At 35.5% G+C, this 17,507-nt stretch overlaps 1 protein-coding gene across 7 annotated transcripts in view; it reads right to left on the reverse strand.

The window, feature by feature from the left end:
- The window catches only part of LOC118912515 (zinc finger protein 569), a 73,604-nt gene that overhangs the window by 33,858 nt on the left and 22,239 nt on the right, over window positions 1–17,507 (reverse strand). For 6 of the 7 annotated variants that reach the window (XM_036885694.2, XM_036885692.2, XM_036885700.2 and 3 more), the window contains one exon: window positions 672–726. The exons of the other annotated variant lie outside the window; for it this stretch is intronic. In XM_036885694.2, coding sequence (XP_036741589.2) covers window positions 672–726 — 55 coding nt within the window. The remainder of the gene's footprint in view (window positions 1–671; window positions 727–17,507) is intronic. 7 annotated transcript variants of the gene reach the window in all.

The following is a 17,507-nucleotide window of genomic DNA, read 5'->3' on the forward strand; positions in this document are numbered from 1 at the left end:
ACTCTCCTCTGACATTCTGGTGGACTAAAATTATAATCATTAACCAGAAATTATTACTTTAGATCGTGGTCCAATCTATAACAAATGACCATTGAAAAAGATAATTATGTAGAGTCATTTGAAAGACACACACCCCATATATAGCTTCAGATAATCTAGCTTCCTTTTCTAATGTGGTACAACATGCATAGAATAATGTGCACCAATCTTAAGTGTACAACCTGATACATTTTTATACATTTATATATTTGTGTGCCCACCACTCAGGTCAAAATATAGGATGTTTTCAGTACTCCAGAAGATTCCCTCAGGTCCCTTCCCAGTAAATGCCCCACAGGGGTAATGACTATTCTGATTTCAATCATAAAAGGTTAGTTTTCCATTTTCAAACTTCATAGAAATAGAACCATATAGGAAGTACTCTTGTTTTGGGCTTCTTTCATTACATGTGAGATTTATTCATGTGAGTATCAGAAATCTGCTACTTTTTTGTATAGTCTTCCATTGGTTTAAACATTGTAATTTGTCCCTATTTCTGATCTTCCATCTCTATTTCCTCTGAATGTATTTCATCTCTACAGGATTTTCCAATTTACCATATGGATTACTGCAATCCCCTTAAAATGCACTGCAGATTAAAGCGGAGAACAAATACACTATTTCAAATTTACCTGGGATTCACTCATTTCTTCTTTCTGGGAATGGCCAGGGCCTGAGAAGGCAGAGCTGGAAAAGAGAATAAAAGCCATTAAACCAGGCTTTCTTTGTGGTTTCAGAACCTGCATCCACAAGGCAGATTAAAGGTCACCCTTAAGCAAAATGATTTAGATGCATCAGAAAGGCCAAGAATATTCATACCACAGATAGGTGTTGATAAGTATAAAGATGACTGGTATCATGTGGGGTTTAGGCATAAGAAGGATAGGAATATGTATGCATATGTAGATGCCCCATTAATTTATCAATAGCTCTGTATCAGAGAATAGTTCACATGGAGCAGGAAGATATATAGCCTCATGAAAACACATAACCAAGAAAATTATGAAACCACAAAATACCTAAGGTATTTTAGTGTATTGAGACATTTAAAAAGATATATTTACATGAGCAACTTCTTCATGAACATATCTCCCCGGGCAAGGGAAACAACAGCAAAAATGAACAAGTGGGACTATATCAAGCTGAAAAGCTTCTGTACAGCAAAGGCCACCATCAATAGAACAAAAAGATACCCTACAGTATGGGAGAATATATTCAGAAATGACAAATTCGATAAAGGGTTGACATCCAAAATATATAAAGAGCTCATGCACCTCAACAAACAAAAAGCAAATAATCCAATTAAAAAATGGGCAGAGATGCTGAACAGACAGTTCTCCAAAGAAGAAATTCAGATGGCCAACAGACACATGAAAAGATGTTCCACATCGCTTGTCATCAGAGAAATGCAAATTAAAACCACTATGAGATATCACCTCATACCAGTAAGGATGGCCACCATCCAAAAGACAAACAACAACAAATGTTGGCAAGGTTGTGGAAAAAGGGGAACCCTCCTACACTGCTGGTGGGAATGTAAATTAGTTCAATCATTGTGGAAAGCAATATGGAGGTTCCTCAAAAAGCTCAAAATAGAAATACCATTTGACCCAGGAATTCCACTTCTAGGAATTTACCCTAAGAATGCAGCAGCCCAGTTTGAAAAAGACAGATGCACCCCTATGTTTACTGCAGCACTATTTACAATAGCCAAGAAATGGAAGCAACCTAAATGTGCATCAGTAGATGAATGGATAAAGAAGATGTGGTACATATACACAATGGAATATTATTCAGCCATAAGAAGAAAACAAATCCTACCATGCAACAACATGGATGGAGCTAGAGGGTATTATGATCACTGAAATAAGCCAGGCAGAGACAGACAAGTACCAAATGAGTTCACTCATATGTGGAGTATAAGAACAAAGAAAAACTGAAGGAACAAAACAGCAGCAGACTCACAGAACACAAGAATGGACTAACAGTTACCGAAGGGAAAGGGACTGGGGAGGATGGGTGGGAAGGGAGGGATAAGGGTGGGGAAAAAGAAAGGGGGCATTACTATTAGCATGTACAATGTGGGGGGGGGGCACAGGGAGGGCTGTGCAACACAGAGAAGACAAGTAGTGATTCTACAGCATGTTACTATGCTGATGGACAGTTACTGTAATGGGGTTTGTGGGGGGGACTTGGTAAAGGGGGGAGCCTAGTAAACATAATCTTCTTCTTCTTCAAAAAAGAAAAGATATATTTAAGTACCAACTAAATATGAATTTAACCAAAATGGTGATATAATTACATTTCAAGGAAGGAGTAAGAAGTTTGTGTGAGTGATATGTATCAGATATATTGGTGGTACAAGAGTTTTAAAGCCTTATTTTCCATAGCAGAAAATGCCCTAAATCTGAAAAGTAAATAATAGTAGAATAAACATGTAATTTGTAAAACTGGAGTAAATATGAGAAGTCACACTTAGAGTTGAAAGTGGTTCTCTCTGGGAACAGGGTATAGTTTTTCTCATTAGAATTATTTCAAGTATTGTAGCACTATTTAATTTTGTAAAACAAAATACATAAATATTTCCATCAAAATGCAAATTTAATCAAAACACAGTTGCAATAGATTTAGACGATAGTATAATGTGTGAGGAATAGATTTCCTCCCCCACCCCCATGCCCAGCCTCTTTCTCCGTATTAATTTGAAGAAATATTTCACCCTTTTACTTTGCTTTTTATTTATTTTTACTTTTTAATTTATTTTACTATCCTGCATTTTGTGTGCGTGTGTGTGTGTGGTGGTTGGCTTATATTTTGTCACTCATTTGAAGTTTTTTCCTAAAGGATCTTTTAAAGGAAACTTCAGGCCAGATGAATTATAGTGGGAAAGAAAAGTAACCTGGAAGCAGAGATTTGCCTCCTAGTCTCTCTGCTACTAATAAGCAGGATGACCCTGAGATCCCCAACTTTCTTAAAATCCTTATAATCAATCTTTAAGAAGACAGCAGAATAAGATGCTCTCTCAGTAGCTCACTAGAAGCAGCACTGAAAATTCTGTAAAGAAAACTTGATGCCTTACTATGGGTGGAGAAACAGCATATTCCTAAAGGCCATATATAACAGATGATACTGCCTAAAAGTAGCCATTGCCCTCACCATATTCCTTGAAAAATAAACCCTGATTTCACCACAATGGCAACATGCCTTCCCCCAAGGATGAATCATGATCCATTGAGGTCAATGAGGGTAATCCTATTCCCCTTTGCCAGTTACTCACTTTCCCAAGCATTCTTTGCATCTAGAGTTACCATGTGGCACAGTAATGCCCAATAGGAGTTAAGAATATTTTTTAATAGGGGATAAGTGTTATGGAAAAATTAGTTTTCTGGTTTTAAAAAGAGGTTAAGAGCTGTCCAGCTACAGAAACAAGATGTCAGATGATTCCTAAAACTTATTTGTAGTTTTCTTTCCATTTCATTTTCTGCACATATCTCCTGCCCACAGCAGACCCTTAGGCCAACCCTTAGGCCTAAGTTTGTACACGAGCACATCCTGCTGTCAGGGAAGAGCCAACTGTCCAGCTCTAAAAGTGGGCCTGGGTCTACTTGGAGAGAGATGAAAAGAATTACTGCATTAAAAGCAATTGCTTGAAGTCTACTGAAGTCATTGAGTAGCCACATAGCTGACACCAATGAGGGCTCCTCCTACTCTTTTTTCCTAAATCATCAGATTTTTCAAGTATAGACAAGAAATAAAAAGTGGGGATTGGGGAAATGGCGTCATTGAGGCACCTCATGATGGGTTTCATCATAGAATTTCTAGTAGCAGTGGTATGTAAACTGGCAAACTGGTTTAATACAAGTGATTCTGTATATGGTTAAGGACTTACAAATGAGAAGGGGGCTCACATTTAAAGAGGGTTTCTTCCCCATCACCGTCAGTGAGGTTCGTACATTTGTAGTACATTAAATACACTTGTCACATCCTGCATTCCATTTCTGGTCCCACCTTTATTCTCACTGATATCTACAAAAAAGATTGCTGAGAATTTTACTGGGGTTGTATTTAATCTACAGATCAAATTGAGGAGAAATGAAACTATGAGGTTTCCAATCCATAAACGTATTCATCCAATCTAATTTTTTAATCAGTTTTCTTCATTCTCAGTATACAGTGCCTGCATATATTTTGTGAGGTTAATTTTTAAGTATTTTATTTTGGGGGTGCTATAAAATAGCATTCTAATTGTATATTAAATTCCAATTATTCCTTGTTAATGGAATATAGAAATGATTGACTTTGTATACTGATTATACATCCTGCAACCATGCTAAATTGACTTATTAGTTTCAGGAGTTTTTTGTAGATTCTTCAGGGTTTTCAACTTAGAAAGTCATGTTGTCTACCAATATAAACAGTTGTATTTCTTCTTTCCAATTTGCATGTCTTTTATGTCTTTTTCTTGCTTTATTGCACAATGGTGAATAATGGTGTGACAGAGGACATCCTTGCCTTGTTCCTAGTCTTCCGGGTAAAGTCTCACTGTTTACAGTGTAAGCTCATTTTTTTCTTTTTAGAGGACCTTTTCTAAAGGATGTTCCTTTCTATTACCAGTTTACCAAGAATTATTTTTTCATGAATAAATGTTGAATTTTAAGCATTTTTTCCCTACACCTATTGAGCTGATATGATTCTTCTTCAGACTCTTATTACGGTAAATTACAGTAATTGGTTTTCAAATAATAAATTTGAAATTCATCTTATATTCCCAAGATGAACTCATCTTGTCAGGATGTTATCCTTGTTATTGTTAGATTCAATCTTTCAATTCAATGTTAAGGATTTTTGTTTCTACATCCATGAAAAATATTGGTCCATAGTTTCCTTTTCTGGGAATGTTTTTGTGTGGTTTTGGTATCAGGGTAAGGCTAGCCTCATAAAATGAGTTGGAAAATATTTCTCCTCTTCTGTTTTCTGGAAGAGTTTATATAGAATTGTTATAATTTCCTCCTGAGATGTTTTCTATTTCATCTGTAAAATTATCTTGATGTGCAGTTTTTAGTTTTTTTCTTAACTGAAGTGTAACTGAAAAATTTTATTACTTTTCAGATATACACCATAATGACTCAGTATTTAGATACATTGCAAAATAATCACCAAAATAAATTGTTAGCATCTGTCAACTTATATAGTTACAAAAATTTTTTGTGTGATGAAAACTTACAAGATCCACTCTTCACAACTTTAATAAAACATGCAGTACAGTATTAACTACAGTTCATCATACCATACATTACATCCCCATGATTTACTTATTCTAAGTTTGTACCTTTTGACTCCCTCACCCATTTTGCTCACTCCACCACCATCTTCCACCTCTAGTAATCACCAATTTGTTCTCCTTATCTATGAGCTTGGTATTTTGCCGGGGCCAGGGGGTGGATGGGTGAAGGGTGTTGGTTTTTGGTTTTCTAGACTCCACATATAAGTGAGATCATATGGTACTTGTTTTTCTCTGTCTGGGTTATTTCATTTAGCATAATGCTCCCAAAGTCCATCCATGTTGTTGCAAAAGGCAGTATTTCATTTTTAAAAAATCTTTTTATATCAAGGTAATTATAGAATGCTCAAATCTTGGTGGACAGCTTGATGAATTTTGACATTTGTATACACTTATGCAACCTCGGATTTCATTTTTTATGGTTGAATCATATACCACTGTATAGATACCCACATTTCCTTTATCCATTCATCCACTGATGGATACTTAGGTTGTTTCCATATCTTAGCTATTGTAAACAATGCTGCAATGAACATGGGGGGGGGGGGGTGCATGCATGTATCTTTTCAAGTTAATGATCACATTTTCCTTGAATACATACCAAAAGTGGATTTGTTGGGTCATATAGTACTCTATTTTTCTTTGTTGAGGAACCTCCATACTGTTTTTCATAGTGGTTGCACCAATTTACATTCCCACCAATAGTGCAAAAGGGTTCTCTTTTTCCATTCTCACCAACACTTGTTATTTCTTGTCTTTTTGATAATAGTCATTCTAACAGTTGTGAAGCAATATCTCATTTCGGTTTTGATTTGCATTTTACTGATTAGTGATGTAAGAGTATTTTTCATGTGCCTCTTGGCCATATGTATGCCTTCTTTGGGAAACTGTCCATTCAGATCTTCTGCCTATTTTTAAATTGGTTTTTCCCTATTGGTTATATGAATGCTTTATATATTTTGGATATTAACCCATTATCAGATATATGATTTACAAATATTTTCCTTCATTTAGTAGGTTGTCTTTTCATTTTATTGATGATTTTCATTGCTGTACAGCTTTTTAGTTTGATGTAGTTCTGCTCATTTATTTTTTATTTTGCTACTTTTGCTTTTGGAGTCAGAGGTTGTTAACCACAAATTTCATTCCATTAATAGATAAACAACTATTCAGTGAATTTTAAGGGAATTTTGGTTGTGTCTTTCAAAAAATGTGTCTATTCATCTAAGATGGAGAAATAATGGGCATAATTGTTTATAGTATTTCTTTATCCTTGCAGGATTTGTGGGTAAGTGTGATGATCCGTCTTTCGAACCTAATATTGTATCTTGTCTCTTTTTTTCATGGTCAGTTTATTTAGAGGCTTAACATTTTACTGATCTTTACAGAGGACTAGTTTTTGGTTCATTGATTTATTTTTGTTTTTCAATTGTATTGAAATCTGCTCTAATCTTTTATAGCCTTTTTTCTCTAGTTTCTTAAAGTGGAAGTTAGTAGTGATTTGAGTTTATTTTCCTAATTACTTAAAACATTTAGTGCTATAAATTTCTAAGTACTGACTTAGCTGCATCCCACACATTGTGGTATGTTACATTTTCAATGTATTTTTTAATGCCTATGAGATGTTCTCTTTGTCCCGTGAGCTATTTTTACATGTACTGTTGAATTTCCGAGTATTTGAAGATTTTCCAGATATTTTTCTGTTCTTGATTTCTAGTTTTATTCTGCTATGGTCTGAGAACATACTTAAATGAGTATTGTTTTGAAATTATTGGTTTATATTATGGCCCTGAATACGATCTTTCTCGGTGAATGTCCATGTGTACTTGAGGAAGACATACATTCTACTGTCTATAAATGTCATTAATTTCTGAACACCAAAAAAAATTGACAATGAACTCTTGAATGTTGGTTGATTAATGTTTTTGGGTCTTCTATGGCCTTATTTATTTTCTGCCTCCTTTTTTCATCACTTACTAAGACAGGAGCTTTGAAGTCCCCAAATTTGCAATTCCCTCACTGGTTTACATTCTTGCTGGCCCACATCCAACCTTTAAAAATTTGCTTAAAAAGTTTAGCTTTATCTTTTTACTGGCTTGTATGGTATTTGGCTGTATCCACCCCAGGGTGGTAGAGGTTCCAGTTCTGTTTCTCCTAGAAGGTATCTGTTTTTCTTCAGAGTTCAGGTTACTTGGTTGTCCTGTGACCTCAGTTCTCCAATGGTTAAAGAAAGTTAATTTGTAGTTTGTCCAATTTTTTCCTTGTAGGAGTACAAGCAAAGCTTGTTCCAGCTCTGTATGTCCCTGAGCAGAAACCCAAAGTCCCTCCATTACAATAAACTTTTGAGAAGTGCTATGCTGGGAAGGCACACAGCAAAAATCCCTCAGCTAATTTTGGCATGGGTTCAAAAATACCTCCCACCTGAAGTTAGGTTAATATGATATCTTATGGCTAAGGAAACTAGATATGTTGCAGTCAGGAAAAAAATATACTAGAGGAATTCAAAGTTAAGCAGTCTAATTGGGGAAATACTTTAGAAACAAATTATAAGACTAGATGCTCTATTCATAGCATACATTATATTTTTTCCTTTCACAAAGAACTTACTGTAAGGTATATTGATTTGTTCAGTTTCAGAACTATGCATATTCCCTCCTAAAATGAGCTCTGGCACAGTTAAAATACACATATAATAATTTGGGCAGCAGGATCTTCTCTGCCTGCTTGAATCCAAATTTTGCCAAAAAACAAAAAAATCATTGAGAGCCCTAGCCCTGGCTGTATTTCTCAAAATAATTCTCTAGATAGCCTGAGCTAACTTACACACTGGGGATATGGCTCCATGGTGCATAACTGAATATTTTGTTTTCACCACCACCCCAACTCTTCCCTAGTCTCCTCTCCATTATTCTGTGTTTCCCTGGATTCCAGGTTCTACCACTGTTGGGGACCTTTGTCTTCTCACATGTTTGTAGGCAGAATGGGAAAGCACCTTCCCCCATGTCTGAATGCAGCACAGGAAAGCACAAGCTTGAGAACAACTGATGCAGTCCTTGGAAGTTATCTGCCCACAAAAACATATCTTGTCCTCGAAGACGAGCCAAGACTCCTCACTCTGAAAATAGGGAGAGCTTGAGGATGTGTGAAAACACCGCTCCTGCTTACCAGGCAGCTTCTAAGAAAATCAACAAGGTGCTCTGGCCTGTCCCCCCCTGAGATGGGAAAGATGAGTATAGCACTTGGCTGAGGTCCAAGAAAGGCAGTATAAAAATAAAGGTGCTGCGCCACATCGGGGTTGCAGCCATTGTCTGTCTGTCTGTGTTGTCTGTGTTTTTTGTTCTCTCATTTCACCCAAAGAAGATGAGCGGCACGTTACATCTGGTGCCCAACGTGGGGCGTCCTCTCAGAATGAGTTGTACATTTATTCAGCTCCATGCCTCCCCTTCGGACTGTTCGACTTCCATGGCAGGCACCGTCAAGTGGCGCCCAAACAGGGACCTGAAGTATGGAGGAGAACGTGAGAGCCGCCGCGAGATAACTGTGCACAAAACAGGTGAGGGGTGGTGAATCATTTAACCTCTGAGAGTATCATGGGGACTGGAAACAGCCTAGTCCTATTTGCACAGATACTTAAGCATATGCTGCGGACACACAGCGCAAAGCCCCTGGACTGAAGCCGTCTAAACCTTAACCCAGTTATGTAAACTGCTTGCCCTTAGAGTGTATTCTTGAAAACAAGTACATTTAATCAAATAAACTAAGAAGAAGGCAATTGAATATTAGAAACTCAAATCTTTATGTCAGTCTGTCTGTATATATGTTTTTATATGAAAAGTGTTGCTAACTGTAGTCATTATGTCTCAGTCTGTATGTTTGTGTCTAAGTGTGTAAATAAAAAATATTTTCTACCTCCAGATGGTATTGATAAAAATTAATTTAAAAACAAGCGCTTGTAAAAATTGGGCATTCTAAAACTTCCAGAAAATCTAATAAAAATATTATGCATTAATGCTAACTTAAGCTTAACTGAAATGGACATGTCCTTATAATTATCAGCTGCCAAAGTTTACTTTAAGTCATTTAAGTTGATGTTACCTGTTAAATATTTCTAGAAGATGCTTAAAGAAAAGCTTGACTTTGTCTAATGTTTAATAAAAGTTTTGTAAGTAATTTAGCATAGTTGCTAAAAATAAGCAAACAAGTGTAGCAAATAAACTTTTTAATAATAATACTGTATTAATGTGTAACAGTGTATGTATCTGCAAACAGCCTGAGAATTTTTATGGTAACCAAAATTCTTAAAGTTTTGCTAAGTTATATAGACATATTTTGTACTTAATGAAAAACTGTGCTGTAAGGCACATTTCCAAAAATGATGAAATATGTTCATAAATGTATCAATCTGAAAAATGCTAGTGTAACAGTTTACAGTGGCCTATTTTTCAGTGTTCTCTGAAAGTTAAAGTATCAAATGGTTTTAAGTTCTAATGAAAACTACTTAATATAATAAGGAAAATATTTTAGTATGTTAAAGATGTATGTTTTAATAAGAGAAAGTATAAAGAATGGAAATTTGTTTTGTTGAGGGTAAAAGAAGGTAATTGTTCTAAAGTACAGCTATTTATTTAAAGGGGGAGAACACTGAATGTAAAAGGAAAGTTGTAGAAAGCTTGTGGAAAAGTTGATATAGTCATGCTATGTGAAATTAAAGTGAGTCTTGATATCAAGTACACAGCAAAATTAGAATTTTGTTTTCAGTTAAAAAGACAAAGTTTTCTTTAACTGTTAGTCTGCTCTTAATATTGAAAGATTGCAAAGGGTTCTCTAATTGTTTTATCAAAACAGTTTCTTATGCTTAAAGTCTTAATGAATTGTTTGAGTATTTAAGAAAATGAGATCTTAATATTAAAACGACTAAGCTAAGTGTTGTTTACCATGTAACCTGCTGCATTTGCTTTTAAACTTCCTTATTATCATTCTGGTTAAATAATAAGTGTTATTTAATAACTATAATTCTATTTAGGTAAGTGCCTTAAAAGCTTTTGACAACTTCCCAAGACCAAATTTAAAAAAGTGTTTTTACCTCTAGTTAACTCTGATATTTTCCAGAGGGCCCCTGGAACATATCAGTAGAATTTCTTCTCCTCATCAAGGAAATTATTTGACTAATTTGGCTTATTTACCTGATATATATTTACCTGGAAAGCACTGTCAAAAGGAATAATGCTAAACTTTATTACTGAGTGTTTTATGTTACAGAAATACCACTCTTCCCCCTAAGACGCTTACTCCTGATGCCCAATTAAATTTCCCTGTTAGCACTGCTATAATCACTGACTGTGTGTGTATTGATTGTACTCATGTAGCCTCTTACTGTAATTCTACAATCAATGTAAAATGGTCTTCTGGATATAGACTTCCAAATGGTTGGGTATTTTTGTGTAATAACAAAACATATCAAGCCCTTTCTTCACACTATGGTGTGGGATGCATTCTTCCTGCTCTACATCTGGATATAGGTGCAAGAGGCTTCGCTGACCTCTGCCACCTGATTGTGATGAAAACTTGAAACTTTCAGATCCTGCGGCTGTTGCAGTTGCAGCTTCGTTCCTCCTGCCAGTTCCTGGACTTGTCGTTGGAATGCTAGAGGAGATATCTAAGCTGGCCTGTGCATATAGCAAAACAAAAAATTTGACTTCTTCTGTATTATCTGAACTCAACCAAGAACTGGGAGAAGTGCGAGCTGCGGTGCTTCAGAATCGCGCTGCTGTGGACTGTCTGCTGTTAAAAGAGCATGTAGGATGTGAACAGTTTCCAAGAATGTGCTATTTCAATTTGTCTGATTTTTCTCAAACTACCCAAAATCAATTAGATGATGTCCATCATATTGTCAATAAGTTTTTACAAATGCCTAAGCTATCTAACTAGTTTTCTTAATTTCATTAGATATAACTAGTAATTGTAAGTCTGCCTTTGTTATGTATCTGTATTCCTATTCTGTTAATGTGTGTACGCAATTTAACTAGTAGTTTGTTAAAACCTACTATATATATATATATATTCAAGTTATGTCTGTCTTTCACCATGTTAGGTCTCAGACATGTAATGCATATTTCACACAAAACTGTGATACCATATAATCCACAAGGCCAAGGCATTATGGAACGTGCCCATGGCACCCTTAAAGCTCAATTGGAAAAAAACAAAAAAGGGGGAGTTATATCCCCGGTCACCCCAGAACCATTTAAATCATATCTTATTTGAAGCCAAAACTGCATCTGATATATTAAATCAGATAAAAGACATGTGCAAAGAACCCCTGAATGGTCTCTGGCACGCTGTCACACCTCTCTTAACCCTAAGCATTTTATGTCTTCTATTGCTGTTACTAGGGCTTTGTGTCCTTCACAGCATGTGGAAGCTCATCCAACAAGCTTTAAGAGACCTGCATTATTTGAAATTGCACTTGTAATCATAAGTTCTAAAGTCAAGTATGGTAGCCAATGATGGGTAAGATATGGTTGAATTGTAAATACCAACCTAAGACATGGAGTGGTTGACAGAGGACTATAGCCCCATGATTGGTAAGGACTTACTTCAACCATACAACCTAAGACAGGCACATACCTTGACCCAGTCTGAGTTGGGCTCGTTGTTTTATTAAAGAAAAAAGGGGGAAATGTTGGGGATGGCCTTTGTCTTCTCACATGTTTGTAGGCAGAATGGGAAAGCACCTTCCCCCATGTCTGAATGCAGCATGGGAAAGCACAAGCTTGAGAACAACTGGTGCAGTCCTTGGAAGTTATCTGCCCACAAAAACATATCTTGTCCTCGAAGACGAGCCAAGACTCCTCACTCTGAAAATAGGGAGACCTTGAGGATGTGTGAAAACACCACCCCTGCTTACCAGGCAGCTTCTAAGAAAATCAACAAGGTGCTCTGGCTTGTCCCCCCCTGAGATGGGAAAGATGAGTATAGCACTTAGCTGAGGTCCAAGAAAGGCAGTATAAAAATAAAGGTGCTGCGCCACATCGGGGCTGCAGCCATTGTTTGTCTGTGTTGTCTGTGTTTTTTGTTCTCTCATTTCACCCAAATAAGATGAGCGGCACGTTACATCTGGTGCCCAACGTGGGGCGTCCTCTCAGAGTGAGTTGTACATATATTCATCTCCATGCCTCCCCTTCGGACTGTTCGACTTCGACGGCAGGCACCGTCATACCACCCTATTTGGCAATACATGTTTAAATCACATGGGTTGAGGGGACATAACTATGTGGCTTTCTTTAAAAACACAGTTTTCACTCCTGTAAAACCCACTGCATACCATTCCCCCTATGTAGAACCCATCTCCTGATTGCCGATCTGCCCATCTTTCACGTGACCAGTGCTTCTTGTCCTTAAGTCAAATTAAGAACTACTTTATCCCTTGATTGGGATATTCCTCTATCTGGATTTACTTACTACCATATCCTAGGAGCTTACCCAAATTGCAGCATTTATCACTCTCCAACAGTATCTGTTGATTTGTCTCACTCCCTAGGACTATGGACCACTTCCGGCAAGAATCATTTATACAACTCCTTCAAGGCCTAGCACAATAACCTATATATGAAAGGGTGCAGTAAAGTTTTGTGCAATGGGTTTAAAATAACTATAATTAATATACTGAAGCCTCTAATGGAAAAGTTAGGAAAATAAATGGGTAATGTAAGCAGAAAAACAAACTTTAAAAAAGAATCAAGAGGAATGCTTGCAACCAAAATTACATTAATAAAAATGAAGAATGCCTTCAAGAGGCTCATCAGCAAACTCAACACAGTTGAGGAAACAATCAATGAACCTGAAGATAGGTCAATAGGAACTTCCCAAACTGAAATGGCAAAAAGAAGAAAGAATAAAAAAAACAGAAGAGGACATCCAAACAATGGGACAATATCAAGTTACAATTGAAATACAAAAATGAGAACAAAGTGAGGGCAAAGAAAAAGAAATATTTTAAGTAACAATGGCCATGAATGTTCCAAATTAATGACAGACATCAGATCACAGATCTAGGATGCTTGGAGAACAACAAGCAGCATGAATTCAAAAAGACCATATGTCGCATATCATACTCAAATTGAAGAAAGTTATAAAAGAGAGAAAAATCTTCAAATAAACCAGAGAAAAATAACAACATAGTGATAAAGCAACAGGATAAGAATTATAGCAGAATTCTCATCAGAAACCATACATGCAAGAGAATGGAATGAAATATATAAAGTGTTAAAATTTTTAAAAACCCACCAACCTAGAGTTGTCTACAGAAATTATCCTTCAAAAGTGAAGGAGAAATAAAGACTTTCTCAAATAAACAAAAACTGAGGGAATTCATCACATGGTAGATCTACCTTGCAAAGAAATGTTAAAAGTTCTTTAGGCAGAAGAAAAATTATATAGGTCAGAAACTTGGATCTACATACAGAAAGAAGTGCATAAGAGAAAGAATAACGAAGGTAAAATTAAATCTTCTGGTTCCTTTATTCTTAATTGATCTTAAAGATAAACATTTATTTAAAGCAATAATTGTAATAATGTAGTAGGTGATTATAACACATGGATAAATGAAATGAATGACAGCAATGAATGAAAGGGACAAGAGGAATTGGGAATACTTTGTTATAAAGTCTCTGTGCTGCATGTGAAGCAGCATAGCATTTTTTGAAAGTGAATTCAGACTACATACATACTGTATGTAAATACATACTGTATAAAAATACATATTATAAACTATAGAACAACAATACATTTTTAAAGTATAAATGTTATGATAAAGAGGAGACAAAATGGAGTAAAATGATCAATGAAAAGCAAATTCGTCATAAAAGGGAAAATAAGAAACAAAAAGCAAGAACAAATAGAAAATAGTTACAATGATGGTTAATATTAATCCAACTATATAAATAATCACATTAAGTGTGAATGGTCTAAACACACCAATTATAAAAAACAGATCATGTGGGGGGTGGGCATGGGGAAGGCCGTACAACACAGATAAGTAGTGATTCTATAGATCTTACTATGCTGATGGACAGTGACTATAATGGGCTATGTGGTGGGGACTTGATAATAGGGGGCGTCTAGTAACCATAATGTTGCTCATGTAATTATATATTAATGATACCAAAATAAATAAATAAATAAAAAACAGAGATCGTGATGACAAAATCTCAAGCAAAACCACCAGTCTGACCTCAATAACATCAGGACTGGAGCTTCATACCTTGGAAAGCCTTCCATGAAAGGCATTCCCAAAGAGGGTTCAAATATCAGTGCACTTTGGACAACACTGGGGCTTAAACTAGTCAATATTTCTCTGTATACTTCAGAATATACTTGCTGAATCATGGACTGCTGGAGTCATAAAAACAGTAATAGACCAAAACAGGTGTGTTCCCATTTGGATGAAATACCCAGTATAATCAAATTCCCTGGCGATCTGAAGATATTAAAGCTAAAAGTTGAAACTAGAAAATCCACAGAATGCAAGATGTCTTTTTTTTTTCAAGGTGTCTTTTTTAACATGACAGTTAAATTGAACTCATATAATTATACTTAAAATTAATTGCACAGCCATTGAACCCCAGGATTATAGTTTCTTTTATTTCAGGTAAACTTTCCTCTCCTTCTAAACATGTTTAATGAAGAACCTTTTGCTGGTGTTGTAAATATAAAACTTGATTTTTTTTGTATAAAATGTTCTCTAAATGTAAAAAAAAAAAAAAAAAACAGAACAAAAAACCCCTGAGATTGTCAGAATAGATAAAAACAGAGACCCAAATATATGTGTCTATAAGAAACACATCTTAAATATAAACACTAAGATAGGTTAAAAGCAAAGGAATAGGAGTGACATCAGCATAAATGGAAGAGTAGGGAACTCAGCAGTCAATTTCTCTGAAAAATCTGGCAAAACCTATCAGAATCAACTTTACAGGAACTCTGAGAGATAGTCAAAGGTTACAGCCAAGGGAATGATTAGCCAGGAAAGAAGTAATTTAAACATGGTAAGAGATCTGAGTGGTATTTTCACAATTACAAAAGCAACAAAACTCTAAGGTACTAGGAATAATTGAAACAAAAGCTAAGAGCCTAATCAAGAAAATTTATTCAATTACTGAAATTCATAAAAGTGGTCCTAAATAAATACCACACTTAAAAACAGGAAAATTCAACATGGTAAAGATGATAATTTTCTCAATATCATTCATAAAATTAACATAATTCCAATCATAATTCCCAAAAGGTTTTTCATTCAGTTTGTCAAGCCACTCTTAAAATTTATTTAAGATGAAAGAGCTGAAGAAGTCAGATGAAAAAAGAACATTAAGAGTAAACCACAATTTATCTAAGAGGGGTGGCATGAATATACACATAAAAAACATATTTGATAACATTAAAAATGGAATACAACTCAAAAAATAAGGTTCTTAAAACAGTTATTAACAGGAGTACAGAGTACCAAAGCAGTAGAGATACAAAGAGAATACAAACAAGATTTCTCTTTGTTTTGCACATTTGTTTTGTATACAGTTTAATATACTTTTTTGTGTGTACTTGACTTTTCAATCATGTAAATGTCTTACATAATTACAAAACAAAATAAAAGCTATATCTAAACATCAAAAGCAAAATTTAAAAAATGGACCTAATCATATATCATATCTGTGGCTTAACCACTCAGAGAAGAATTAGTTCTAGTTACTTTACAGCCTAGAAACAATGACCATGCCAATAGTAATAAGCACTGTAATTGTGGGCTCAAAATACCACTTCCCAATAAATAGAAAAATCAGGGAGCCATGACAATATACCTGATTCCATGCCTAGAGTGGGAAGTGTACAAAATTATCTTGGAATAACCCATCATACCAGAAATGTAGGACATTATCAAAGACTTCTGGGAATTCTGGGAATGTGTTAAAAAAGACTTAGATACCATCTTGAAGACATAGCCAAAGATGGGAAAATTTGATCTTCAAAAAGAAAATAACACAGTGGTTTGAAATACAGCAAATATGTTAAAGTCTATGAGTATATAACAGTAACATGATAACAACTTACTGGGAAATGCTAGGGAATTCAATAGCCTAAAACATATAAAAGGAAAGAATTAGTTTATTCTGCCTTTCCTGTACAAACTAGATCTCAAAGTAAAACCAAAGACTTGATGAGGGGAATTTTTCCTTTAGGAAAATATTCCAGCTAGTAAATGAAGAAGGAATAATAGAATTAAAGTATCACCATTTTGTTCCCCCAGTGAAACACAGCTAATAATCTTCCATGTTTTCTAAAACTGGTATGGTGGTAAAAAGAGGGATTGTTCTATTTTGAAAACATCTGACAAGTAGAGGGGAAAATATCCTTCTACCTCTCCATCTCACATCCTCTAGTATTTCAACCCAAGTCTTTCAGCCCCACCAGGAAGTTCCATTCCTTCATTCTATCAATTTCTCAATGTCCCTCCTTCCACTCCTATCCACAATTTTCTACTTACCTGGCCTAAAATCCATGGTCAATCAATGTTATTAATTATTCCCAACTTAGACTCCCTTGCCTCTCTCTCACATAATTCCTGCTTACTTCATGAAATCAACACTGGTTAAATTCAACTACCCTCCCCTACTTGTGGCTACAACCATGCAGATAAACATTGTAGGAGATAAATTAAGTAACTACACAGAATAGGCTCACTTTAAATTCACAAATAGGAACATCAAGTGGATGTTCAATGCTACCTGTAAATCATATAATATTTTTCTACTCTATTCTCTGTCCCACTCTCCTAAGTGTTTATTTTATTCTTTTCCACTCTCCTAAAAACCCTAACATTTGCTCTTTCTACATAAGGACATGCCTATAGCATTTCTTCCCCTTTGCTCCTGCACCAAGTTTCTCTATTGAATCATTTCGGTCAGTACATTAAAAAGAGTTATTATTTACCTCTTGACTCCATCTTACACTCCATTTCACTCCCTTCATTTAGAGAAAAACTTAAGAGTTGTCTATAATTGGAATCTTTAGTTTTTCTTCCTCGGTTCTCTCTTTAACCTCAGACTCCATTGAAACTGTTCTTCAGGGTCACCAGTGACTTTTGTGTTGCTAAATTCAACATTCCTTTTTCAGTCTTCATTTTAGTTGGCCTATC

This window comes from Manis pentadactyla, chromosome 15, assembly GCF_030020395.1.
Source record: "Manis pentadactyla isolate mManPen7 chromosome 15, mManPen7.hap1, whole genome shotgun sequence".
Lineage (NCBI taxonomy): Eukaryota > Metazoa > Chordata > Mammalia > Pholidota > Manidae > Manis > Manis pentadactyla.